At 51.7% G+C, this 23,519-nt stretch overlaps 1 protein-coding gene across 1 annotated transcript; it reads right to left on the bottom strand.

Annotated features, from left to right (window-relative positions):
* Positions 1-4,488: 4,488 nt before the first annotated feature.
* MSH5 (mutS homolog 5) lies at positions 4,489-23,000 on the bottom strand. The gene is made up of 23 exons (XM_078878999.1): positions 22,809-23,000; positions 21,309-21,512; positions 20,484-20,607; positions 19,072-19,152; positions 18,790-18,897; positions 18,427-18,548; positions 17,864-17,973; positions 17,272-17,307; positions 16,534-16,616; positions 15,739-15,784; positions 15,092-15,230; positions 14,347-14,409; positions 13,819-13,944; positions 13,168-13,240; positions 11,904-12,013; positions 11,175-11,264; positions 10,850-10,937; positions 10,220-10,406; positions 8,596-8,722; positions 7,880-8,029; positions 6,381-6,455; positions 5,603-5,746; positions 4,489-4,782 (listed from the first exon to the last, which is right to left on the bottom strand). The coding sequence occupies exons 1-23, from the start codon at positions 22,998-23,000 to the stop codon at positions 4,489-4,491; spliced, it is 2,772 nt and encodes a 923-aa protein (XP_078735125.1).
* Between the last annotated feature and the right edge of the window lie 519 nt (positions 23,001-23,519).

The following is a 23,519-nucleotide window of genomic DNA, read 5'->3' as shown; positions in this document are numbered from 1 at the left end:
GGCCGGCCAGCCTAAATGTTTCTAACCTGCGAATATGTTCCATTAGGGGGGTCCACGTTTCGCAAGCTTAGAGAAGGGAGGGAATGACTGTGGCCGAGAAGACCCGAAGCTTCGTGCGGAGCGACAGATCAGGTAGCTTCCACACAGTGTTACGCAACTGATGAAAAGATAATGCCGCTCAACTGATTCGGAGTGAGACCTCTGCTGTTAAACCGGAGTCGGTCATGAGCACACTGCCCAGGTATGGGAAACTCTTCACTCTCTCCACAACTGCCCCATCACTGATTGGGAGTTGTGGGGGTGGAGCGCCCGATGGTACAAAATACCCAGGCAGGTGCTTCGTTTTGGTGGGGCTGATGGTAAGGCCCTACCTCTTAGTGGCAAGCTCCAGGTTCAGCAGCAGCGCCTCCAACTCCTCTGAGTGAGCCGCAATTACCAGGTCATCGGCATACATAACGTGGTTGACCAATAGAGAGCCATCCCATGACCGCACTCGGGCATCGATCAGCCTCCCATTGTATCTGTACCATATGGAAATTCCTCCGGTACAGCTACTGAAGGCTTCACAAACTACGTGGTCGAAATAGATGTTAAATAATGTTGGAGCCAGAGGACATTCCTGTCGCACCCCAAGGTGAACAGGGAATGGCTCCGACTCCCGGCCACGTAGTTTTACCCGGGCCCGCTCACCATTATGAAGGTTCTTAATGATCGTGAGCAGCGGGTCAGGGACTCCAAAAGCACAAAGAACAACCCAGAGCCCAGGCCGACTGATGGTATCATAAGCCTTGACCAGGTCAATAAAGCACAGATGTAGGTCTTGTTGGAATTCCCTACACCTCTGCTGTAGCAAACGGACATAGAATATGGCATCTGTGCAGGCCTTCCCTTTCCTGAAACCATATCGGGGCTCCACAAGCCTCTCCTCAGAGTGCCTGGCAAGTCGGTGTTGAATAATCCTTGCCAGGACCTTTTCCGGCACACTGAGGAGTGAGATGCCTCTGTAGTTGTTACAGTCTTGTGGTCTCCCTTCTTAAAAATGGGGACCACCAGGGCATCCTTCCAGTCCTGCGAAACTCGTCCAGTGGTCCAGACTGTTGTTATGATGTCATGTAGGGCAGTCTGTGCACAAACGCTACCCTCCCTCAGCATTTCGCTTGGGAGATCATCTCTGCCCGGTGCCTTTCCTGGTCTCAGACTCTGGATTGCCTTCAGTACTTCCTCAACAGATGGCACTTCAGACAGCCACTCAAAGGGGGTGACTTCCTCTTCCAATATTTGAGGCACTGCAGCCTCAGCAGGGTCATCCCCACTTTGTCCCACGATGTTTTCCATGTGGAGGGATTTCCCCTCCCCCAGGACTTCACAAAAATGCTCAGCAAATCTGCAAATCTGTTCCTGGGGGTCGGAGATTGGATCACCGTTTTTCCCCTAATGATGGTAATAGGTGTGGCGCTGCAGGTTACTTTTTTGATGGAATTAAATAGGGATTTGTGATCGCGGGCCCTTGAGGCAGATTCCCATCTCCTTAGCAACCCGCGACCACCACCCATCCCTGCAGCGCCTCACGGCTCTCCGAACCTCCTCATTCTCCGACGTGGGATGCTGTAGCTGATGAGAGTGGGCCTGTCGCTTTTTTTCAGACAGCTTGAACACCTCCTCTGTCAGCCAGGGTCTCTGGGGAGGTCTGGACCGCGTACCCAAAGCAGCCATTGCAGCTGCCTGAGTCACAGTCCTTAACCTCACCCATTTACCCTCGACATCTGGAGTAGGGGACGATGCCAACCCCAGCCGCAAGCGATGATGAAATTCTCGCTTGCAACTTTCATCAGCTAGCTGAGACCAGGCCACCTTAGGTTTGAATGGGGTCCTGGGTGTACACCCACCACCGGAGTGGAAGAATGGCAGGCACATCTTACAGATGACTAGTCGATGGTCAGAGGGTAGATCAGCTCCACGGTAGGTCCTGGTGTCAAGGACATGGGCCCGCATCCGCTGTTCCGTCACTACATAGTTCAGCAGATGTTCTTGCTTGGACCCGGCATGCATCCATGATGTTGTATGGATGCGCCGATGCCGGAACAGCGTGTCGGTAATTATAAGCCCATGGGCTGCATAACAATCTAGCAGCCTCCTATCGTTGTTATTGAGCTGATCTGGTCCATGCCTTCCAATCACTCCAGACCAGGTGCCAGCATCATGACCAACTAGGGCATTAAAGTGACCCAACAAGATGACTATCCCGAGGGGCCACTTTAGCTAGCACCTGTGACAGGAGGTCATAGAAGGCATCTGACTCATTAGCCTTGCCTGCATCCCTCCACGGATGTTCGTCTTCGGTGGGGGCATAAGTAACCACGACCACCACTCCTCGCCTCCGGTTGATGGGAAGGCGAGCCCAAAATAGCCTGGGGCTTACAGCTTCCCACACCTCACCACCACGCTCCCACGCCCCCTTCATTATTTTGTTCAGAAGAAGAGCCACTCCCTGTTGTTTGGCAGTCACCTGCCCCGAGTATAGGACTGTCCACCCCTCATGGTGGCAGGAACCAGAGCCGGTCCACTGGACCTCCTGAATGCCACAGAGATCCAGGCGGTACCGGTCCAGCTCCCGACAGAGGAGTGGCAGCCTCTCCTCCGCAGTGAGCATTCGAACATTCCACGTGGCCATCCGTAGTGGCTTTTTGTTGTTTCTGGAGGAGCCCCGAGGGTAAAAATTCAATCTCCTGGCTCCGCCAAATGGGGTTTGGCCAGGAGACATCATAGACGCCTGTCCCCCCCGAGGCCTCCAGCACAAGCTTGTTAATTAAAATTTTCGGTCGTAGTTTAGTAGTAGTTAATTGAAGGTGGAGGGGTTACCAGCCCCTCGCACCCATTCAGAGCCCCCATTTAGCCGCTGTGGTAGTCACAGATGCCATGAGGGGAGAGGGCCAATCGGAATTGGCCCTCCCCCGCACAGCACTGTCCATGACAGCGTTGCCCGTCCGGCACCACGAGGAGGTAGGGGGTTGTTTTACCAGCCCCCCACTCACAGTCCCACACTCACAGTCTCACACTCGCCATCACACACTCACAGTCACACATTCAGTCCCACATTTGCCATCCCATGCTCCTCGCCGTCCCACACTCAGTCCCACACTCGCCATCACACACTCGCCATCACACACTCAGTGCGCCGCACCCTTCACGCACTGCACAGTGTGCGCTGGTGCGGCGTACCATCGAGTGGTGGGCACCATAGTCACGGGATGTGTAGAGCTGAGGTGGGTAAGACTGTTTGTAGCGTGCAGAGACTGTGGGTCGTGCTGTGTAAAGCTGTGGTAGCTTCTGGATGTGGTGTGGCCGGGAAAACCTCTGGTACTGCTTGTCGGCGGCCGCCTGGTCGATGCAAGGGATGGGCTTGTGGGTCTGGTAGCACTCCGACACCTGGCGAGGAGCACGGCCGGCGTGAGGGCGGCACCTTCACCTGGAACCACCTCCAGGGAACACGCGTGCCTGGTGTGTGTGCGGTGTGTGGTGTGCGACGACTGCTGTCTGTGCGTGTGTAGCTATGGGGAGCGGTAGTGCAGCAGTTAGCGTGCTGCACTACAAATCCGGCGACCCGAGTTCGATTCCTGCTCATGGCCAACTCCACTGACGATTATCTGAACAGGTCCTGGGCCTCCCCTAGGTTGACTCAGCCTCAAATGAGTACCTGGTGCAGTCTAAACATCGCTCCTCGGGAGACAAGGGCGGCTGGGCCTGGTGCTGGCCACCCACCCCCTCGTGTGCCGTTCTGGCCTTGATAGGTGCTCGCTAATAGCACTTTCCCCAACAGTCTGTTAAGGCTATTCGAGGGATCTTTGTGTAGCTATGACAGACGTGTGTGTAACTATGACGGTTGTGTGTGTGTTTGGTGGCGATACACGTAAGGTGCTGTGTGTGATGCGAAACGGGTGTGGCACAGGCGAGAGAAGACATGGGGTGATGTGGTCCAAGAGGATGCGGGAGCTGAGTGGACTGATGACTGGTACCAGCAGTGTCAAGATTGGCCTCCGTGGAGGCGGCTCGTGAAGGATGCTACTGGGAAATTGTTGGCAGTCGCCCTCCGACAATAATGGAGGCCAGAGGAGCGAGAGCTCACAACAACGAGCGGACCGCTGGGCGGCTAAACTTCAGCAACGTACCCCATTGTATGCCATGTTGGCCTTATTAAGTGCGCGCTAGCAGCATTGGCCAGAGAAGTCTTTGTCGTGTCATGTGTATGTGCGTTGTGGTGCAATGTGTGCAAAGCGGTGGTTTGTGTCTGGCTGTTGCTTGATGAAGCTAGTTGTAATTACTGGCGAAACGTCGTACTCAGATTGTAAATGTTGTGGCTTTGCTCTGCAACACACCGGTGTGCTGTACTAGTAACGCATTAGCATGTTCTGTTAACGTGACAAACCTTACTAATGGGCTTTGTCGGGTGGTGGTGGGTTTAACGACACATTTATATTTACGCGATATAACCTAAAAAACCTCTGTAATGGGTGATTCACGTATTGGAGGTGGTACTAATGGTGGTGGTTCATGTCTGCCGCTGATGCTGGCGGAGAGGGCAATGGCGGTTTTGTATAGTGGTGGTGGTGGCGGCCACGTTGGGGCCCCACCGCCGCAGTGTGGCACCTCGGTGGCGCGCTGCAAGAGTTTGGCGGGCAGGCCGGTGTTCTGGGCCACGTTGACCGCGAGGCTGGAGCTGGCAACGCCGTCCCGCAGCTGGTAGAGGAACACAAGCTCCTCGCCCTCCTGCACTGTCTCGAACGTCTACGACGCACGCGGCCAAGATGAAGGGCCAGTCACAACACAAGCGGCGGCCTTTATGCAGTTCCAGCCTCAGCGTCGGGGCTGGCTTCACCAGTCGAAGCGTCGACACTGAGCTATGCCACAACAAAGTGGCAGACGCAATGCTAGAACAACCTCGACATAGTGGTGGCCTCGACGTTGGCAGCCTCAACACATTTTAGCCATCACATCGGGGCCCTGTCCGCACCACCCTGTCGTGCACCTTGTCAGCCTGTGCTCACACAGCGCTTGTCTCAACAGTCCATATAGCCCATATGGTGGGTCTTTGTTATGTTCGAGTGCGTGCATGTTTACAAGTGTGTTTGTGTGGAGGAGGCTCGTGAAGGATGCTACCCGTGACGTTTCTCTGAATTCTGCCAAAATCGCCCGTTGATGTTGGACGTAATTACCAGTGAAATGCCATGGTACTCAAATTGTAAATGTTGTGGATGTACTCTCCAACACACTGGTGGTGTGTTGACATATCAGTGCAATAATTGCCCTAAATAGTTTCATATTCCTGCATCGTAATTGCACTCTGAACGGTTTAAAAGCATTCTCTGAGCCAGCCTACTACGTTACAGGAAATGCATTTTCTTCAATATTGTTTACCTGGCAAACCTTTCTAATTGGCTGTGTCGGGTGGTGGCGAGTTTAACGACACGTTTATAGTTACGCGATCTAACCCAAAAAAACCTTCATTATGAATACAATTGGTCGCGAAAGCCTTACTACGTGTCAAACTAAACGAGGGGGAGCGAGGGGGGGAAGTCTTTGTCTTTTGTGTCTTTGCCACGAGCACCTGCAAGGAAATGAGTGGGCTCTCTGGCAGCAGCTTATCCTGCAGGAGCTTGTGGAAGTGCGTGGAGACCATGACGTGGGGGCAGCGCTCGCCCCGCGACAGCCAATGGCGCAGCACGGCCGCCAGCAGCACCAGCCCGTCCGCCTGCACACCGCAGTGGCACTGCTTGCTCACAACTCCACCAGCTCGCTCGGGAGCCGTGTTGGGAAGCGCGCCTCGTTCGACCGCTCACGCTCCCCAGCCGCTCAACCGCTCACCCGAGCCACTCACTCAGGCACTCACTCTAGCCGTTCGCACTCAACGACTTATGCTTCCCACTCACTCAACCACTCACCCGAGCCACTCACTCAGGCACTCACCCTAGCCGTTCGCACTCAACGACTTAGGCTCCCCACTCACCCGAGTCACTCACTCAGGCACTCACCCTAGCCGTTCGCACTCAACGACTTATGCTTCCCACTCACTCAACCACTCACCCGAGCCACTCACTCAGGCACTCACTCTAGCCGTTCGCACTCAACGACTTATGCTTCCCACTCACTCAACCACTCGACCCGAGTCACTCACTCAGGCACTCACCCTAGCCGTTCGCACTCAACGACTTATCCTCCCCACTCACCCGAGTCACTCACTCAGGCACTCACCCTAGCCGTTCGCAATCAACAACTTATCCTCCCCACTCACTGTAGCTACTCACTCAACCACTTGCACTCAACCACGCAACGTTCCACCAGCCTCTATCGCTCGACCCTTCACCGTCAACCCCTCCCTCGCTCACTGCATTGGTGCCTTTGCCAAACTCGTCCACCAGCACCAGCGAGTGCTCGGTAGCGCCGGCGATACTGGACCCCATCTGTGAGCGGACACCCACACGCAAGGCACATCGGCAGCAATCGCGAGAGGGGGTTTTTGGAGGGAGAGGATGGGGTGTGTAACTTTCAATTGCAGGTGCGTTTACTATTTTGTTACGATGGTTTATCAAGGAGAACCTCACTGAGTCTCGTGACCCTTTCTCAGGAGGGTTCTGCCAAGTTTTTGCAGTCGGGGGGGGGGGGTGCGATTGCTATATGTAGTCCAATTGAGTAATTTGCAGGTAATTTCAAATGTAAACGGAGCATGGCCTACTCTTGTTAATATTTTTGTAACTTAATATTCATATGAATGTTTTTTTTTCTTCAAGTAAATGTTTCAAGGCAACTTTTATTCCTGGAAATGTATTTTATGCAATCGTGATTATGTTTGTGTGCCATTTTCGATTTCTGCTGTAATGCTGATGTTTTATTGCCCATAATTTATATTTGCTGCCGTGTTGCACTTGTGTTTTTTATGCTATTGCTTTTATAATTTCGGTGACCCAGCTCGCTCTTGCAAATGATACCTTAATCCTGGTCTTCTGAGTTCTCATCTGGTTACACAAAATCAACTGGTATCTTGAGGTTCCGATGGAGACCACCGGTGATCAAGGCCGCCAGCAGTCAGGACCAATGTATATTGAACTTATTTTGCACCGTATGTAGTCGGCGGTGTGGGGGAAAGACAACAAACTATACACAAAAATAAGTTCTAAAGAAATTAGTTTTAAATCTAGATTTAAAAGTGCATAGCACCAGTGGCTTCCAACTATCGGAGGGAAGAGCGTTCCAGACGGCCGCAGAAGCGCATCTGAAAGCGCGCGATGGGGTGACCGTCTTTTGTCGATAGCTAGCCAAAAGCAAGCCGCTGCGAGGATGACCGGAGTTCGTGTGATGGTTTGTGCTCCTGGACGAGATCAGCGAGGTATCGTGGTTCATTTGTGGCAAGCACTTTGTGTATAATGAGCGCGACCTCATCACTTATTCGTTCAGCAACCGTAAGTCAACGCAGCTCGATCAGATCTTGAAATACCCAAATCCTGGTTGGGCGTTCACTTGGCCCATCTTCCCTCTGGCGTCAATACAATTAGAACCACATTTTGACGTTGATAGTAGTCGTCCCGTGGACAGACTCGCCCCCCACCATAGGAATGTGGAATTTTCACCACTGGCTCTGGGCTATAAACAGCAGATGAGCACCAATGCCTCAATGTTTATTTTAGCAGTAAATCACTTTGACTAAACTTGTCTGCTTACATATTAGTACAATAATTGCCCTAAATATTTTCATATTTCCGCATCTTAATTATACTCTGGACGGTTTAAAAAAAACCCATTACCCGAGCCAACCTATGTTGCATTTTCTTCAATATAGTTTTTTTGCCACACGTCCTGCTGTAGAAGCGATCGGACCACAGGGCACCACCTGGTTGAGGTCGATGATGAAGGTGGAGGCGCCAGTGGAGATGCTCTCGCTGGTCTGGACCCGCGAGTACAGTCCATCCAGGAGCCCAATCTCCGCCTCTTCGGCCGGCACGAAGCTGCCTATGAGCGCCATGAACACCATCAGCCCCACCTGCACCGTGGCACACGGCGGATGGTGGCGGCATCAGCCGCAGGCGGTGATGCAAAACAATCCGGCCGACGGTATAAAATGGCAAGAGCAGCACTTGCCCCCAACGGCGTGTGTAGGCCACATGGGGGATATTTGTTGTGTGTTTCTGCATAATGTGTGTGAGTGGGTGGTTGAGCGGTGGCTCGTGGTTAGCGCACTCGACTATGAACCTAACGAACCGAGTTCGATTCCCACTCATGATTAATAACAATGGCGAATATTTAAACTGTTCTGGGCATTCCCCAGGTTGATTCAGCCTTAAATGAGTACCTGGTGCAGTGTGTAAACATTAGCACTGAGGAGACAAAGGCAGCCGGGCGTGGTGTTGGCCTCCTACCCCCACTTTGTGTGCCGCGCCAGCCTTCACAGGCGCTCGCTCGCAACAATTGCCCCAAAAGTCTGTTAAGGCGTTGAGGCTACGCAGTGAGATCTTGTCATTGTTTCGTGAGTGAATGAGCACTTGTCCCAGCAGCCTGTGAGGCTACACGGAGGGGGATATTTTGTTTGTGCGTCCACGTGAATATCACCTGCTTCAGGTAGATACTCTTGCCGCATGCGTTGGGCCCCGTGATCACCTTCATCTTGCCGTGGTGCATGTCACTGACCATAGGGTTTGGCACGAACATGCCGGTGCACAGCTCCAGTAGCGGGTGCCTGGCAAACGGCACATGCGGCGCCATCATCGTCGTTATCGCATCATCATCATCACGGTGGAGGAACGGGGCCAAATGTTTCCGATAAAAAATCCGCGTCTAAAAAGTTACTCTGAAGACGTTAATGTCGTCCCATGGACACACCCCCCGCCATAGGAATGTGGAATTTTCACCACTGGCTCAGGGCTGTAAACGGATGAGCACCAATGCCTCAATGTTTATTTTAGCAGTAAATCACTTTGACTATCCTTGTCTGCCGACATATCAGTGCAATAATTGCCCTAAATATTTTCATATTTCTGCATCGTAATTGCACTCTGAATGGTTTAAAAGCATTCTCTGAGCCAGCCTACTACGTTACAGGAAATGCATTTTCTTCAATATTGATTCATGCTTGTGCAGTATTTTCTATTTCTCCCGTGACGAGGTTTTATTTGGTCCTGATTTTCTATTTCTTTCATTGCTGTCTTTATTTAATTTCATTGCTTTCGTCATTTTGGTGAACCGGGATCATTGTTGGAGGTGACAATATCTCAAGACAAAAATAAAATACAAAATAACATTGAATAAGCGACGTTTTCGGGCAATGGTCCTACTTTCAGTGCATATTTGAAATTGGCCGAAAACATCTTAATATATTAAGGACCACAGAACTTGGGCAAATGTTGGCGCAGGTTCGCTGCCAGGCTACTTTCCCCGCTCGTCGGTGTGGCACAGTACAATTTCAAATTACGGCTATTTTTAATTTCGTAGTTCGTGCTTCCGCATCGCTGTAAGTGCCACCAACGAATCAGTTAAAATCCTCGCAAGTGAGACTCTCTCCCGGCGTCTTGACTTCTCTCACCTGGTTTAAACAAATAAACCGGAGCCGTGCCAACGGAGGCTTCAGTCGTGTGGGAATGGGCTCGCTGGGGAGAGATGTCCTACTACACTGCATTCCACGCCAGGGGGTCCTATCTGTAGGGAGGCACTGAGTCATGCTCCTGTAACGCTCTTTAATAAGAGCTGCGATATTAAACCCCTTGTCTTGGCTGATATTCATCAGCGGCTTTAATTAAATCTTTCATCTAAATTCTCTGAATTCCCCAATTACTTGTTTAGGGGTGAGAGTACCTCAGTGTGTGGCTGTGCTTCGTGTGGGGGGAACGGTGCCACAGCGGTTATGACGCTGCGCTACGAACCCGGCGACCAGAGTTCGATGCCCGCTCACGGCCAACATCGATAACGAATATCTGGGCCGGTTCTGGACCTCCCATAGGTCGTCTCAGCCTGAAATGAGCACCCGGTGCAGTGTGTAGAAACATCAGCAATGGGGTAGACAAAAAGGCGGTGCAAACCACACCACCCCTCTGTGTGCCGAAGCTTGCTAACGGCACTTGCCCCAACAGTCTGTTCAGGCTAAACGGGGGATCTTTGTATTTGTGTGTTGTCTATGTCCTCGTGTGTGTGTGTGCGCATGCGTCCATGCGTGTTTATACGCGGCACCGCGTGGCCCCACCGGCCGCCCTTGATGTTGATGATGTTGCTGGTGGTGAGGCGGGGGCGCCGGTAGCCGTAATCGCGCGCCACCATGCCCAGCGCCAGCAGGCAGTCAAGGCGAGCGGCAAGTTCCATCGCTTTCGTCAGCACGGCCGCCTGCTCCATCACCTTCCCCTGCAGCTGTTGCACGATGGCCAGCTCCTGGTCTGGCGCACGGCGCCGGCGGTTTCTCGTCAGCGCCCGTCGCGTTCATCGTGTTACCGTCATCGTCCAAACGGTAAACACCGATTTCGATATTATCCCATCCCCCCACGGTGCTAACAGTATTGAGACCGATCAAAGAGTTTGCTTGTGTTGGCCCAATGCTGCTGATTGCATGCGCTGATATATAATATACAGTGCCCGGTTTACTCTCACGTGTAGCAACACTCATTAGAGGAGTTGGCCAGACATCCAAATGTAGGACCACAGACGTGGTCTGATATTTGCAGCCGCTCCGCTCGTCTTGTGGTTTCCTGTTCATCTGTGTGCGTTACAAATCTTCAATGAGTATTTTTTTGCGTGTGCGGGAGGACGCCAAATTCCCTTAAGAAAGAAAGACAAACACGCGTGAGAGGGAGGCCAATGGAGATGGAGCTGCGAGCTTCACCTCTGATCTCACACCGAGCGTCGCCCAGCAGTTGGTCCAGCTCTTGCGTGCGGGAACTCCGGTAGTGCACCCTGTTGTTCGACACAAACTGACACCACACACGCGCACGAAGACCCCCCATATAGCCTGGGGAAGACTGTTGGGGCTAGTGTTGCGGTAACTTTGGCTGAATGTGCTGACTGTGAATATTATGGAGTGTGGCGAGTGTGAATGTTGGCTGAGAGATGAATGTTTAGTGTGTGGTTAGAGTGTGTCATCGTCACGTGCGTGCGTGCGGGGAGTGTGTGTGGTGACGGGGGATGCTACGACAGTGCCCTGCGCTCACCATGAATTCAAGGCCCTCAATTTCAAAGTTTCCCTCCTCCGCCTCCTTCTCCATCTCCGGCAGCTGTGGCACGGAGAGCAGGTACCCGAGCTGCATGCGCCAGTGCGGGGCACACGCGAGTGAGCGAGGCACACACGGACTCTAAACTAAAGCTGAACTATGTTTTTTATTTACCAGGTAAAGCCCGACTGAGGTATATGAGCACTCTTTTCAGAAGCGACCTGGCTATCACAAATGATAGCTCAACAAAGTGGCTTATCTCGTGGAGATTTATAGCAGCCAAATACTCTAAAACGCATGTTGATTAAAAATGTTTCTAAACGCATGGACTCAACACCATCATCAACACTATCGCTAACAAACAAAGACAAAGATCCCCCGTATAGCCTTATCAGCCTGTTGGGGCAAGTGCTGTTAGTGAGCACCTATGAAGGCCGGCATAGCACACTAGGGGGTGGGCGGCCAGCACCACGCTCGGCCGCCTTTGTCTCCTCAGTGACGATGATTACACATCGCACTAGGTACCCATTTGAGGCTGAGTCGACCTAGGGGAGGCCCAGGACCGGCTCAGATAATCGTCACTTGTGTTGGCCATGAGCGAGAATCGAACTCGGGTCGCCGGCTTTGTAGCGCAGCACGCTTACCGTTACACTACCGCTCATCACATCACAATCACCACCACAATCACCAGCACAATCACCACTGGCACCACCCCTTCACCGGCTGCACCTGCGGTAGGTAGATGATGCGGCACGAGGTGATGCGAACATCCAGCTCCTCCAGCTCGTCACGCGCCACGCGCGTCATGAAGTCCGGCAGCCCGTAGAACGTGCGCTTCTCTACACGTGTCGGCACCGCAAGGACAGACGCGGTGAGGGGGCGCTCGCTCTCGCAAGGGAGACCTGGGCGGTGGTGGTGGGGGGGTCCCACTCACTCCCTCCCCACAGCCCTTAATTCAATAGGTTTCGTTTAAACGTGCAGAGAGCCTCAAGGGATTCGTTCACGCACTCACAGGGAGAGCTGGGAGTACGTGAGGAAGATTTTTTCTTCGGTCATTTGTAGAAGATGTTTTTTGTCTGGGGTTAGCGCAAAGGTAGAGTTGGTGTTCGTCTTTGGTTTAGTGTCAACTGTGTAAATCGGAGGTGAGGGGGAAGGACAACAAGGTTAGTGTGAGGGATTATTTTTGAAGTTATTTGTTAATGGCAGGGTTAAGGTTTGTGTTATGTTTAGTGTTCGTGCTGATGGCAGAGTTGGTGTTCGAAATAGGTGGAATTATGAATATTGAGGATAGTATTGGTAATTCGTGTTAATATTCAGAGTGTTAGAGATTCATGTTAAGGCTAGCATTAGGTCGGATTAGTGGTAAGGTTAGTGTCGCACTGCTTTTAGTGTTTAGTTTGTTGGCTACATACGGTGCGATAGAAGTTCAACATACACACGTCAGTGTTAATTTTAATTAAGTTTTACACGTGGGCTTTCGCGGCCAATATCATCCATGAAACAGATTTTTTTTAGGTTAGATCGCGTAAATAGAAATGTGTCATTAAACCCTCCACCACCCGACACAGCCAATTCGTAAGGTTTGTCACGTAAACAGAGCATGCCAATTCATTACTATTACAGCACACCGGTGTATTGGAGAGCAAATCCACAACATTTACAATCTTGAGTACGACGTTTGGCCAGTAATTACAACCGGCATCATCAGGCGGCAGCCAGATGGCAAGATTATGGGGAGTATTATATTTAGTGTATTATTAGTAGGGTGAGTGTTCGCAATGAGTGTTCGAGTTAGTGTGGATATTATTGTTGAGAATATTGGTTGTTAGGGTTAATGTTACGGTTAGTATTGGAGATATGAACATCGAGGCTTGTGCTTGGATTAGCGTTAAGGTTAGTGTTTTAAGCGTTGGTGGCATTACGGTGAGTGTTTACACTTAGTGCAAGTGCTCTTGTTCTGGTTATACATGAAGTGGGATGCCGAGCAACTCACTTTCATCAAGCGAGGTGTCCACATTGGGCTTCACCACGCATCTGCTCTCCATCTTGCTCGACTCAAAGTCCATCTGCAACGTGCCCACCGCGTTCATACCGTATAACCTTAACAGACGGTTGGGCCGAGTGCTGTTAGCGAACGCCTATGAAAATTGGCACGGCACACAAGGGGGTGGGTGGCCAACGCCACGCCCGGCCGCCTTTGTCTCCCGAGTAGTGATTTTTACACACCACGCCAGGTACTCATTTGAGGCTGAGTCGACCACTTCATGAGACATACCACTCACACGCTCACGCACAGACGTCCACACACACCCAGGGCCGCCTGGAGGTTCCTGGAGGCCCGGGGCCACAATGCCACCACGTGGGGGCCCCCTTATTTCACCGTCCATATTACCCGCCGTGGCACCCTCTTTTGTGTGAAGCCTAAGGCGACTTATCCCTTTTCACCCCACTACCTCCGGGGGGTCCTGCACACACACACACACAGCACGCTCACACGCATCCCCAGAGCAGGTGATCCATCTCCATTCCCTGTACGCGCGCTACTCTACCACCACCGCAGCATGGCCCATGGAGGTACCCAGTGCAACGGGCAGGTCAGCGCTGGGCGCCGAGTGCAGGCATGTGGACTCTGCGTCCACCTTACCACGTTGGCGAGCAGCGAGCTGATGTAGGTGAGGTTCCTGGAGGTGTGATTGATTCTGGCGAAGAGCTTCACATTCTGAGGCAGATTGCGGCACGTTTCCCAAATGTACACCAGGTGGAAGACCGTCTGTACCAAACCAACACCACTATCACCACATGGTGCAATCTCTACCGCAGAATATCACTTCACAACACGAGCACCACCACCCATCATTTTGTTATGAACTTCACCACTACAACACGTGTGATATGAATGGGTACCAGAGTCTTGCTGCATGCATGATTTGGACCATTACTGGAAAGCAATAGCCTACTCTTCCAGGACGGTGTCACGAGGCTTCCCCAAGGCTGCCACAGGTGGCAATTCCTGGTGTAAGAATTGCACTATCGGCCGCACACGGGTACTGGCGCAGCGGGTAGTGTGTTGGTCCTCTGGCGCCCGGCAGGGCATTTAATGGCCTCTAGGTGTACTACCACGGAACCCCGCGGTGTGGCAATGGCAAGCGGCAGTAGGGGGAGGGGGTGGCACCTGGTAGAGTGCCTTCCAGTCTTGCACAGTGGCGTGGGAAATCTTCATTCGGATGAGGATTCTCTGTGGGGGTAGAGAAGACATCGGGTGTCTGATGTCTATTACGGGAGATCTGCAGGAGACCGCTGAGAATGGTGGAGACGTTAGACACCCGTGTGCAGAGAATTGTAACAGTTACAAGTGTCTAACACTTGAGAACCTGGTTTAATCGTGGGCCCTTTCGCAGATTTAAACAAGGGAAATGAGGAGTGCCAGCTCAGTGCTCTGATCTCTGAGCCTCCCCGCCACCACTATTTCATTAAACATAAAGATGTCAAAGTGGCCAAAGCCGTTGATGCCACCACACCTCGCCAACACTTTATACCCTCCACAAGATCCCGCAGCTGCTGCTGCGCCATAGAGACGCGACCTTCAAAATCTTGCCGGGCGTGATCCCCACCATCTGGCCTTGGTCACGGGACTCGTTCATGAGAAATGGCTTTGAGTGTTTATGGATCCGAGCGGACGCTCAGACCTCAACACTGCCGGAGAGGGGCCTACTAACCCAGGAAAGGCCTAAGACACAACACAGAGGAAGGCCTACAACAGAGAGTGAATGCACATGGGGGGCGAGGGAGCGTGACGGATTTGGCCAAAGTGGTGAGTGGGGGGGCCCCGCTGTGGAGAGCCGCTCGTGGTGCAAGTTTATTCTTATTTAATGCCGTGAATGGTGAGGGAGGGGGGGGGCAGCCCTGAAGGGACTCACGGATAGGCTCCGGATCTGCTTGAGGTAGTTTTGCAGCCTCTTGACGACTTCACAGTTGCATGGGGAGGTGGTGAACTCGACGACGTCCTGGCGGTCCGACAGCTCTTGCAGGTTGCGCGTCGGGCGGCGGAACCACATCCTGGAGTGGGCGAAATGGTGGGGAGGAAGCGCCCCGGCCAGTGACCAAAGCGGCAACATATCCAGCATCGTAACTCGACTGTAATACTTCCACAACCTGAACACAATCCTCTACCATGCCACTACTCAGACACCCACCACAATGCGATCGTTACTGAAATGCAATCGCTAAGGTGAAAATTTGCGTAGCAAAATCACCACCAAGGCAATACCGTAAGACTACCATAACTCTAAACACACAATACCATAACCAGAAGATTACCATAACACAACCATCAGCGTAACACAATCAATAACACAACCAAGAGACTACCACAACACACTACCAACCAGAACAAAATCATAACAGGTAGCAGCCACCACCATAACAACCGTGATGGCATTCACACTATGACCACTCATACAGCCACGTTCCACCACATAGCCTGAACACCAACACGGCCCTAACCCTGCTCCCTTGTGGCTGTTCTAGTCACACTCTTGTGGGGGGGGTGCCCGAAGGGACTCACTCGAGGAGGCGAACGCCAGGAGGGGAGTGACAGCGGTTCATGATGCCTGCGGGAGACACAGCGATACTGATGACCGTCCCCGTTTACGACACCGACGTTGAACACAGTGGCGATTTAAAATACTGTTATGAGTGGCTTCCTGCCCAAAACGAGCATCGAAGTAGTGTGCGCTCATCGTTTTCTTACAGCCGTGAGCAAGTAGTGGAAATTGCATGTTCATATGGCAAGGCAATCCCCAAGCCGGATTTGAACTCGCACGCTTCTGATTGCGTGCCGCTCACTCTACTGCCGAATAAACTTGACCCGCCTAATAAACCAGGAATAATAATAATAATTCACAACCCTTTATCAATTGATTATTGGGTAAAGACCTCAATGTATCGGTCATGGGGATTGTTTAATAAAACTTCACCACGCCGATTAGTGCTGGCTGGTGAAAGTGAGGTTGGGTCCAGGACCCGTTCGGATTTTGCTCAGAAGTGATACTTGACGTGACTGGGAATCGAACTTGGGTGGCCGGATCCGTAGTAACTATGCAGTTTAAACAAACAAAAAAATTAGGTTCTGTGTTGGTATTCAATGTGAGCGATGAGGATTGAAGTGGATGGTGGACACTGTGCTCCGGGGAGGTTAATCCCTTGTGAATGAGGACAGCAATGAGAGGTCGATTGGGCTGGCGTTGAGTGAACGGGCATGCAGGTGGCTGAGTTAGCCGAGGAGTGAGGGGGGCCGGAAGTGAGCAGTTTAGGGGGCGGAGTGGAGAAACGAGTGGGTGAGTGAGTGGCGAGCAGTTACCGAAGAGGCTGAGTCCTTCCTTGCCGCCAAAGACACTTTTAAACGCTGACGGGTGAGTCCGAGATTTAAATATCTGCAAGGCGCTGCAAAGACAAAGTTCCCCCGTGAAGCCATAACAAACTGTTGGGACAAGTGTTGTGAGCGAGTACCTAGAAAGGCCGGCACAGCACACAAAAGGGTGGGTTGGCCAGCACTATGCCCAGCCTCCTTTGTCTTCCAAATGGCGATGTTCACACACCACACTAGGTACTCACTTGAGGCTCAGTTGACCTATGGAAGGCCAAGAACCGGTTCAGACAATCATCACTAGCGTTGGCCGTGAGCGGGATATGAACTCGGGCCGCCGGGTTCATAGCGCAGTGCGTTAACCGCTACACTACCGCTCCCCCACACACATGCAAACACGTAAACATATTAACACGCATGTGCACACACGCAGACACACGCCCCCAGAACTTGAGCTGATGATGGATGGTGCAGGTGGAGTCCGTGTCTTGTCCTGGTCCTACTGCTACAGCTGATGTTCTTGTGTTATGTGCTGCTGGTGGTGTAGGTGATTTCCATATGTATTGTGCTGCTAGTGCTGGTGGTGCAGATGGCGCCTCTGTCTATTGTGTTTGTCCTGACGGAATAGGCAGTTCCCCCAAATGTCTCGTGTAAGGGCCAGTGGTGCACGCTTTGCCCTCATGTGCCGTGCTGGTGCTGTTGCTGTTGGCGCCCCAGGCCTGTGCTGGGTACCGGAAGGTGTTCTTGTCAACGTGCACGATGTCCTCCCTAGGACGAGAGAAGCGCACGCATGCTTGCGTCAATACTGACAGAACCAGACATTTTTCCACGCCTCGTTCACGTCGACTGCTGAAACGTATTGCATGTGTTCCATTGTTGTGCAAAAAAAAACGGCTGTAAATCTATTTAGTCGTGCTGTTTTGTAACAAATATATTTAATATTTTACGAAATGGAGAAAGGCAAGACGGCTTAAGACTCATACATGCTTAGTTTCGGTGAGACACTAAATTATGTATACTGTGGGTTGGGTGATAAAGAGGACCGTGTATACAGTTGCGTACGACATGGGTATTTGTGGCTGTGATCAGTGGTGTGGTTGTGCTTGTGGTGATCAAAGCAGTGAGTGTCGTGGGTTGTGTTTCCATTGGTGTGGTTGCGTCGGTGGTGGTTATGAAAGCTGTGAGCGCCACGAGTTGTGTGGTCGTGCCGGTGGTGAAGACAGCTGTGAGTGGTGTGGCTGTCAATGTGGTTGTGTTCAAGGTGCTGTGGTTGTCTCTGTGGTTGTGGTCACGGCGGTGTGGTGTGGCCGGCGTGGACACGGACGGCATGAAGATGCGGAAGGCCATGATGGGGACGCGCACATCCTTGTTCTCCAGCTCCACGCCCACCCTTTTCTGCTCCACGTACTTGAGCAGTGCGCCCATCGCACACAACTGCAGACACACACAACAAAGATAACCAACAGCACTGGCACTGCCACCACCAACACCATCATTTTTCTTTATTTGACCAGGTAAGGCCCACTGAGCCATATACCACTTTTTCAAAAGCGACCTGGCCACAAATGATAGCTCAATGAAGTGGCTTATCGTGTGGAAATTTATCGCAGCCAAATACTCTAAACGCATGTTTCTAAACGTGGAGGGAAAAACAGGAGGACCTGGAGAAAAATGCACACGACCACGGGAAGAACATGGAAACATACAGGCATCAGGGTCGGGATCGAACCCACGATCCCCCTGTATACCAGGCGAGGTAGTTAACATCTCGCCACCATGGCGAACATGGGTCTTGCCCGCCCCACTCTGCAACATAATGCAATACTGGCACCTGTCCCGAGGTTGTAAGAATCGCTATTCCCTGTTCAAAGGAATCCCGTGCGGTACCATATAAGAATTGTCGAACGGCACCATCTTCACGAAGTGGTAGATGCGCTCTTGTTCCGTGAGGTCCGGCAACATGCCCGGCAGGTTGGTGTTGAGGATACGCTGCTTGCCGGCTTCCACCACTAGAAGCACACACACACACACATGTAAGGGTGCGTGTGTGTACGTTAGCCGAGAGCAGCCATTCCTGATGGTCAATGTACGGCCGAGAATGGACCAAAGTAATGCTTTGACAAGAGTGCTGCTAACTTGGTGTCGCACGTAAAAGAGACTGAGTCAGCGTGACACTGAGCCAGTGTGACGCAACACCGAGTGAGTGTGTGGCTCGAGCCCCGTGCCACGTCACCTCCACCCCAGACCCACAGAAGTTCAAGCTGGGCAGCACCTCCACGTTGTAACTTCCCTGCTCACGACCATCCACTTGCTCACCGCCATCCCCCTCGGGGGCCTTCTTCTCACCGACCTCACCGTCTGCTCGCACGCAGACAGGCAGCCAGCCACCCCACACCTTGGCTTTGAAGCATCTAATTCGGCCCAGTTGCCTGTGCTGGCTGCGATACCCATAACGAACGGTCGCGTGAGCGAGTGGAGTGAGCGTCCGTACGGAGGGCAAGGCGGCGGTGCGCCACGACCTGCCACTCTCACCTGGGTTGGCGAGCATCTTGAAGAAGCTGTCTTTCTGCTTGGCACTGGTGATGATGCATGTCGGGTTCAGCTGGAAAATCACTGCGCAGCACAGACAGCCGCCCGGTTCGACCATGTTGCCGGTCCAGGTATAGCGCAATGGCGAAAACAAAACCACCACAGGGTGGTCCTTGCAAAAGAGGCAGTGTTGTTTCAGAATCAGTATTTATTCCGGAGGAATCCGATGAACTATAAAACTCTTTTTCACAGATATCCAGTAGTTTCATCAGAATAGAATCAGTATTTATATTGGAGGCATCTGATATGCTATAAAGCTCTCTTTCACAGATGTCCAGTAGTGGCGGATATGAACGTTATGTTCATGTGTCCCAATGGGGTCATTTCATATCCGAGTAAAACAAAGAATACTTTACAAATGTTCCCCGTCCGTAAATACAGTTCCCCTTCAAACAAACTACATCTGGGGGAGAGCAGGTGGCTTGGCAGGGCTCATGGATTAAATCCCAGATTCGCACACGAAGTGAAATGGGGTTCACAAGACGAGAGGAAGCTTTGATAGTTTCAGCCTTGACCATACACACCGTAAAAAGTGACTCATTTGAAGACCTGAGAGCTTATTCAACAAAGACACACAGAGGATGCATCTTGTTTGCACAGCTGAAGCGAGAGCAGCACGCTCACGGTTTTGTCAGACGGTGAGTCACGTGCAATTGAAAGGGATGTGCAAAGGCTTCTGAAGATATAAATGATTAGCGTGCAAAATAAACTGAGAATTGACTCAAGATGGGAAATTGGGGTGGAGAGATGCATGCGTGTGCATTTTTTTTTGCAAGTGTTTGCATGAGTTTGCGTGGAGGAAGTGGGGGGGGGGGTGCAGTCATTGGCGCACAGCGGTACAAACCCAGCCAGCAGAATTTCATTTCCAGCCACGGCTGGCATCTGTGGCGAGCAGTATTAAAAACCGGTCCTTGGCTTTCCCTAGGTCGAAATGGCCTGAAAGAAGTACCTGGAGTGGTGCGTAAACATAGGCACTGGGGTGCTGACCACTACCGCCGCCACGTGCACCATTCCGGCATCAAATAAAAGTCAAAGCGATTTCCTGTTTGAATGAACATTGAGATCGTGCTAATTTCTTGTTCCAGCCTTAAGCCTGTAGTGGGCGAGTCTATCCATAGGACAAACACTTTTTACCTTCCCACAAAGTGGTACTTTATTTTATTGATGCCAGATGAATGATTGGCGGAGTACAACCCTCAACCAGGAATTGGATGCGCAACCTTGTGATCGCGAGACACCGATACACGCTCTCCTGCTGAGACACCGATATACACTCGCTGACGAGCACTTGGCCCCAAAAGTTTGTGGAGGCTACACGGGTGGTTGGGGGGATCTTTGCGTGCAAGTGTCCGCACCGCGTTTGAGAAGCGAGTTGTTATCCGTGTCGGGCGTGTCGTTGATGTAGTAGACGTTGCCGTCCTCGGAGTCGTAGAAGGCCATGCCCAGGATCCTTCCGTTCCACATTATGCTCAGCACCACCTGCCCGGCCGCCCAGAAAAAAAAACAAAATTTAGCCTCGCCACATCACCGCTGACTTGCCAGGCCCCACCGAGACCAATCTCCACACACACACACACCGTGGTGTGAGTCACGGTGAATCACAAACAGTACTCAATGTTTTCTAAGTTAATGCCACTTAAGTCGTGTGGTTGTCCACGCAGGTATGGTTGCTGGAGGCCCTAAGCAGACATTCTTATGTGGGCATCCCCACCCCCCCTTTCAATTTATAAATCCTCCACGGAGCACCAGTTGAAAAACCCTGCGAAATGAGTCGTAATGGGGGACCTGTGCAGGCCACCCCTCAATCCGTGTGCCACGGTGGCGAGATGTTAACTACCTCGTTTGGTATACAGGAGGTCGTGAGATTCTATCCCGACCCTAACGCCTGCTGTATATTTGGAGTTTGCTTGTCTCTCTCTCTCGCCGTGGTCACGTGGATTTTTTCTCCGGGTCTTCCGTTTTTTTCACTCCACATTTTGAATCAACACCACGCGTTGAAGAGTATTTGGCTGCTAAAATGTCCACGTGATGATAAGCCACTTCGTTGAGCTACCATTTGTGATCGCCAGGTCGCTTAAAAAAAAAAGCTATTATAGCTCAGTGGGGCCTTACGTGGTAAAATGTAAAAATAAATTGAATCGCAATAAAATGTCAGAGGGACGTGAGCCAGAAAAAAATACCTGAGCCTGTGGCTGGTCCCCCCTCTCCACCTCGCACGGGGGCCCAGTGGCCGGCTTGTGCACCAAAACCACGTCCTCCTCACTCATCTCGAACCCGCCAGGTAGCGACGAGGAGGGTCCCGTCGCCCCGTCGAGGCTGGGCGCCGATCGCCCCCCGCTCAGCATGGCATCCAGCGTGGGCCCCAGTGACATGTTTAGCTCCTGCTGCAAGGGGGGCAAGATGGCAAGGGGGACAGGCAAACAGTTGGTGGGGTTGAGAGGGCAACACATACCTGTCAACACCTTACCAGTGCCTACCTTATTACAGACCAATTCAGACCTTATCAGTCACCCCGTGCCCTTATAAATCTCAACGTTCAACCTACAAATTCCCATCACAAGGGAAAAACACAAATAGACGCATATTTGTTGTTGCCCATATTGAAACGGCTGTACGCCGTATGCACCTGAAAACTCGATTTACCTGTAGAATCAACACCACGCGTTTAAGAGTATTTGGCTGCTAAATGGCCACGTGATGATAAGCCACTTCATTGAGCTACCATTTGTGATCGCCAGGTCGCTTTAGAAAAAAAAGAGTTATTATAGGTCAGTGGGGCATTACCTGGTAAAATGTAAAAATGAATTGAATGGCAATATAAATGTCAGAGAAACGTGGGCCCCAAAAAATACCTGGGCCTGTGGCTGGTCCCCCCTCTCCTCCTCGCACCGGGGCCAAGTGGCCGGCTTGTGCACCAAAACCACGTCCTCCTCACTCATCTCGGACTCGTCAGATAGCGACGAGGAGGGTCCCGTCGCCCCGTCGAGGCTGGACGCCGATCGCCCCCCGCTCAGCACGGCATCCAGCGTGGGCCCCAGTGACATGGTTAGCTTCTGCTGCAAGAGGGGCAAGATGGCAAGGGGGACGGGCAAACAGTTGGTGGGGTTGAGAGGGTGACACATACCTGTCAACACCTTACCAGTGCCTACCTCATTACAGACCAATTCAGGTCTTATCAGTCACCCCGTGCCCTTATAAATCTCAACGTTCAACCTCCAAATTCCTATCACAAGGGAGAAACACAAATAGACACCTGGAGTACACTCACCACTACATACTGTACCTGTCAACACCTTATAGTGATTACCTTATTAGACCAATTCAGACCTTATTGGTTACCCCGTGACCTTATAAAGCTTAACGTTCATTCTACAAAGTCCCATCACAAGGGAAAAACACAAATAGACGCAAATTTGTTGTTGCCCGTATTGAAACGGTTGTACGCCGTATGCACCTAAAAACTCAATTTACCTGTAGAATCAACGCCACGCGTTTAACAGTATTTGGCTGCTAAATATCCACGTGATGATAAGCCACGTAGTTGAGCTACCATTTGTGATCGCCAGGTCGCTTTAGAAAAAAAAGAGTTATTATAGGTCAGTGGGGCATTACCTGGTAAAATGTAAAAATGAATTGAATGGCAATATAAATGTCAGAGAAACGTGGGCCCCAAAAAATACCTGGGCCTGTGGCTGGTCCCCCCTCTCCTCCTCGCACCGGGGCCAAGTGGCCGGCTTGTGCACCAAAACCACGTCCTCCTCACTCATCTCGGACTCGTCAGATAGCGACGAGGAGGGTCCCGTCGCCCCGTCGAGGCTGGACGCCGATCGCCCCCCGCTCAGCATGGCATCCAGCGTGGGCCCCAGTGACATGGTTAGCTCCTGCTGCAAGAGGGGCAAGATGGCAAGGGGGACGGGTAAACAGTTGGTGGGGTTGAGAGGGCGACACAAACCTGTCAACCCCTTACCAGTGCCTACCTTATTACAGACCAATTCAGACCTTATCAGTCACCCCGTGCCCTTATAAATCTTAACGTTCATCCTACAAAGTTCCATCACAAGGGAAAAACACAAACAAATAGACACCACTAGTACACTCACCACCACATACCTGTCAACCCCTTATAGTGCTTACCTTATTAAACCAATTCAGACCCTATTGGTCAACTCGTGCCCTTATAAATCTCAACGTTCAACCTACAAATTCCCATCACAAGGAAGAAACACAAATAAATAGACACCACTAGTACACTCACCACCACATACCTGTCAACCCCTTATAGTGCTTACCTTATTAGACTAATTCAGACCCTATTGGTCACCCCGTGCCCTTATAAATCTCAACGTTCATCCTACAAAGTTCCATCACAAGGGAAAAACGCAAATAGACGC

The sequence above is a fragment of the Lampetra fluviatilis genome, chromosome 3 (assembly GCF_964198595.1).
Source record: "Lampetra fluviatilis chromosome 3, kcLamFluv1.1, whole genome shotgun sequence".
NCBI classification, from domain to species: domain Eukaryota; kingdom Metazoa; phylum Chordata; class Hyperoartia; order Petromyzontiformes; family Petromyzontidae; genus Lampetra; species Lampetra fluviatilis.
The sequence above is the reverse complement of the archived record's forward strand: the minus strand, read 5'-3'. Positions and strand labels throughout refer to the sequence as shown.

What these genes read in the sequence shown, in the direction of transcription:
- MSH5 (XM_078878999.1), bottom strand. Translation starts at nt 23,000, where the DNA reads ATGTCACTGGGGCCCACGCTGGATGCCATGCTGAGCGGGGGGCGATCG. An exon ending in GCCTTCCGCATCTTCATGCC is followed by an intron (nt 17,308 to 17,863) that starts GTCCGTGTCCAC and finishes CTCTCGTCCTAG; the next exon opens with GGAGGACATCGTGCACGTTG. An exon ending in TTGAGGGCCTTGAATTCATG is followed by an intron (nt 10,938 to 11,174) that starts GTGAGCGCAGGG and finishes GTGTGGTGTCAG; the next exon opens with TTTGTGTCGAACAACAGGGT.